A 4,404-nucleotide genomic window follows, 5' to 3' on the forward strand; every position below is an offset into this window, starting at 1 on the left:
TGATTTTATCTGTGTACTTTGTTTAGTTTACAAAAAAGATAGGCTCTTAATATTGCCTTTTTTTATATATCTTTACCAGAAGACATTGTTTATTGCTACTATTATTATTACTATACAAGAGGGATTCCAAGAAAGAAAGAAAAAGAGGGTCGCTGTCTTTTTTTTTATATTATCTGATTATTAATGCTTATCGAATTACTAATGTTTGACTTCAAATCATCGCTGTTGTCGGCTGTATGACTCTTAGGTCATTCTTTTTAGCAATGGCGATATTACTGATAGTATAAGCTTATCCTCGGTAATCAAGTACAAGTTCTTTTCTTTTTTCGAGATGTTAGTATATTAATGTACACAAAGAGAGAAAAAGGAGGAGTAAATAGACTTTGGATCTTTGGGAAATACACAAACAAATAAAGAAGTTTACTCTTTTTCTTTCCTATCTTCTTGTCCTTTGTTTAATGCCTCATCGAAATATCTCGAGAAATAGGCCGAGAAAATGATAATTGATGACCCCACAGTCTATTGCTTCGTCAAGATCCTAGTAAAATACTAAGATGCAGATCCTTTTTTTTTTTCTTTTTTTCTTTTCTGTCTATTCTCGAAGCAGTTGAAGAATGCAGCATAGACTCACAGAGGGTAAATTGATAATGTGATGAAAGCCCCAAAACAAAGCATAGCCTCCTATTCTTTTATTATTACTAATGCATAATTCAATTTAACCATAAACACTGCTTGTACCAGCTGCATATATATTTTCAAGCAACCCCCGAGAAAAGGTGATGATTAAAAAAGAAGCGTATTTTATGACTATTGCCTTTATAATTTCGGTTAATTTACGGGCAAATGGTTATTTTACCTTGTTTATAATGGATGATCACTTTTTTGAACGAGTTGAATGCTTCATAAGCTCGCATTTTCGAAATGAACAAAAAAAGACCTGAAAGAACTTGTTTGGTTAGTATGCATAACACTCTGCATACAGAAAAATAATGCCTTTTAAGGTAAAGATGACATGTAGTATACACTGGAGTTGATCCTGCATACAAAGAGAAGGGGGTGAGAGTTTCGTCTACCATGACTAAAACAGGCTCAACAAGAGAACACACTCACCTTCATGCCTTTTTAGTAAAGGCACGGACCTATTTTTCCTAATTTATAGAAGTTTGCATAAACGCACGACACTCGTATTCCCTCAGTTGGATAAGCTGGGATTAGGTGGAATGGTTGTTTGCCTTATGAAGGTGTCTACTAGGATACAGTGCTCACGATGCCGACTTAGGTTTTTATCACTTTCTCAACCAAAATGCTTTTGGTAATTCTGATGTTTGGTATTGGTGCAAAAACAAAAATATTTACTTGTGAACAGCCTGAAAGACGTAACTCAGAAACTTCTGCCAGCTGAACACAAGTTGACTAACTAAATCCACGCAAATTGGAAATGCAAAGATATTTGAAAATGCGCAAATTAGTACAGTGAGCACTGTTTCTTACACTTTCTTCGGAAAGATAGACACATATGGATTCAGCCTTTGACGTCCTTCTTTCGGTAGCCCCATGACTAATCCCATGTCCTGGAAAATAGTTATGACATGTATCAAAAGTAAACATTGATTGGCAGAAAGATCAAAAGTTTACAGATATAAAAAATCGTCCAATTGAATTTCTAATCCTGAAAAATTTTGGAGCCGTCCGATTTAAGGTTAAGCTGTATATTCATAAAAAAGATTGCATATAGGAAATAATTAAAAGCCTCTCCTTTTTCTTTAAATTAAGCATATATACAATAAAACTGAAAATGGGCCTACCTATATGGAAACCAAGAAGACGATCGATCGACGAAATACAAGAGGACATTCATAAACAACAAATACAAATGGCTCGTTCATTATTGAGACAAAGAGTAAATACTGAGGGAATGCCGGTCATCACACGTCATAGCTATGAATCAGCTCTCCACACTCCTTCTCATGTTCGAAGACATCGTATATCAAGAAGACAGAATCTACTTACATCTTCTTTTGGGGATAGACGACCCAACAGTAATTCATCCGTAGAGCAGAGTGAACTCGATCGTCGAATTGACCAGTGCATTTCGGAAAAGGAAGATTTGCTAGAACAATTACAAGTGACAGTATCACTCCTAGATCAATTTCTTTCGGCAAGAACAAGGCTGGGGCAAGAGGCAGTGAATATACCAGAGTTTATCACTCAAGGTATGTGTATGTAAAAATGAGAACTGATAAAGGGAAAGGATAATTGATACTATGTACTTAGACTTACCTGATATACTTGAATCAGCAACATCATTAGCTGCCATGTCACCTTCAGAATTGGTATTTTCATCACCTACGATAAACACAAGCAGTAATGTCCAATCGGTTGTTGAAGCACTCTTACAGATACCACCTTATTCTACTCGAGTTCAGGATGTGGAGGCTAATATTCTTTCAGCGCACAGACGTATTCGACAACAGCTCAATTCACTAGCTAGTCTAAGGCGTATACGGTCACCTTCACCTTCATCTCGTTCACCACCCCGTTCCTCTCCTTTTTCTCGTTCATCGTCATCTTCATCAACATCTCGTGTAAGAAGCCGTCGTCCCCGTGTAATCTTTATTGACACTGATGCTTCCCCTTAATATGTATATGATTCTTTATATGCCCTTTACCTTCTTTTGTTTCCTCTCTTATGCTTTTATGTCTCTCTTTACCTTCCTTTTGTGATTGTTGTACAATCTTTCTATGGTAAATCAGTGGGTATATTAATAAAAGCTTTTCATAATGGTTCTGTTAGTCCGATAACATAGATCAAAGGACTAAACTTATCATACGAGTAACAGAAGATTTGTGTTGTCTAATCCACCCTTCGAAGTAAGAAGGTAGTATTTTTCTATTACATCGCACATGGCTGTCATTTATAGATCACTGTAAGATAATGCACTGAAGAGACACTTGCTGATTCATCTTCACTGCTATGCATTAATTGAATCTTTTTGATTGGTTGTAAATTATAAACAGACATTGCTATCACTGAATCAAAGGTTGATTGTATAGCTTCACGTAAAATTATTTTTAATTAAGAAAAGAAGGGTTTGAAAAGTAGGGACCTGATAAAGCTGTGTTAGGTTTATCTTCTTCTGCGGTTAGTCTAAGAATAGACAGATCTGCAGCGTATGGCAGAGAAGAGGGAGAAAAAAAGAGACAGAGGAAGTATTGAATGTCCTTTGGGCCTATGCATCATTGTGTTCTTTAAGATACTCATTGCTTTCAGTAGCATGGGCTTTTTTGTAGTCTCTGGGTTCAAAAATATCAAGGTACCTTTCATTGTTTCTAATAAAGAATTCATAACGTATCGTATCTTTTCTACTGACAACTTCAAGTTAAGCAGTACACAAAAAACTTATCTTGACCATTATTTCTCTAATTGTTTGAGGAAGGAGGAGGGTGATCATTAAGAATAATTTAATCAAGTCAACTGCAATAGAGAATGATGGCTTGATGTACAATGTCCTTCTCCCATGACTGAAAATAAACTTTTATCACATTGTGTCTTTCTGCAACAATGATCAACCACTATGGATTCTATTGACAACATCTAAATAGGATATATAAGGCCTGTTTTTATTCAACTTTCTTTTGTATTAAGCATAAATATATCATGGCTGAACAACAAGAAGAACGTCTAGGTGTCGAATATCTTCCTCCTGGAGTTATGCCTACTTGGAAAGAAATGTGCTGCTGCTGCTGTGTCATCTCTTAAACCGACTCTTGGCTCTGGTACAGAAGAATAAATATAATTACAACTTTCTACAAATCCTTTTACTTTCAAATCAATCTGTACCCTGTTTTTGTAACGCTTTTTTTCTTCTTTTGTCATATTGACACTTTATAATATGAATGTGTTATGGTATTAGCTTATTGTATCTATAAATAAAGAGATAAAGAAAGTAATAGTCATCACTTAATATCTTCATAATCTTCTACACTCATTGGTAATGACAAGGATTGGAAAGTGTACTAATTTACAGCCCTTTAATTCTTTATTATATGCGTTTAAATGTTTCAATGGATGCGTTATGCCTATTCGGTCTCAATGTCTTCAGTTTCCCAACCATCAACATGGTTGTTATGAGTATCTTCTTCCTGCCATTCAGCATAGTTGTCGTGAGCAGGTTCGACATGCAAGTCCTCGGATTCCCAACCATTGGTGTGGATTTCATCAGATGCATCTTGCCACTCGGCGTCATTGTCATGGTTGATTTCGAGTTCCGCTTCTTCGGTTTCCCAACCATCTACATGGTTATTGTGAGTGTCTTCTTGTGATTGCCATTCAGCATAGTCATCATGGGAAGGCTCAACGTGAAGGTCTTCGGATTCCCAACCATTGTTATGATTGCCTTCAGA

The 4,404-nt window shown here is 36.0% G+C and overlaps 1 protein-coding gene across 1 annotated transcript; it reads left to right on the plus strand.

Moving 5' to 3' along the window:
* Window positions 1–1,795: 1,795 nt before the first annotated feature.
* RHIMIDRAFT_241611 (uncharacterized protein) lies at window positions 1,796–2,639 on the plus strand (the record flags this gene model as incomplete). Its single annotated transcript, XM_023609618.1, has 2 exons — window positions 1,796–2,213; window positions 2,275–2,639. The coding sequence occupies 2 exons, from the start codon at window positions 1,796–1,798 to the stop codon at window positions 2,637–2,639; spliced, it is 783 nt and encodes a 260-aa protein (XP_023462046.1).
* Window positions 2,640–4,404: the final 1,765 nt, after the last annotated feature.

This window comes from Rhizopus microsporus (genome assembly GCF_002708625.1).
Source record: "Rhizopus microsporus ATCC 52813 unplaced genomic scaffold scaffold_24, whole genome shotgun sequence".
In the NCBI taxonomy this organism is placed as follows: Eukaryota; Fungi; Mucoromycota; class Mucoromycetes; order Mucorales; family Rhizopodaceae; genus Rhizopus; species Rhizopus microsporus.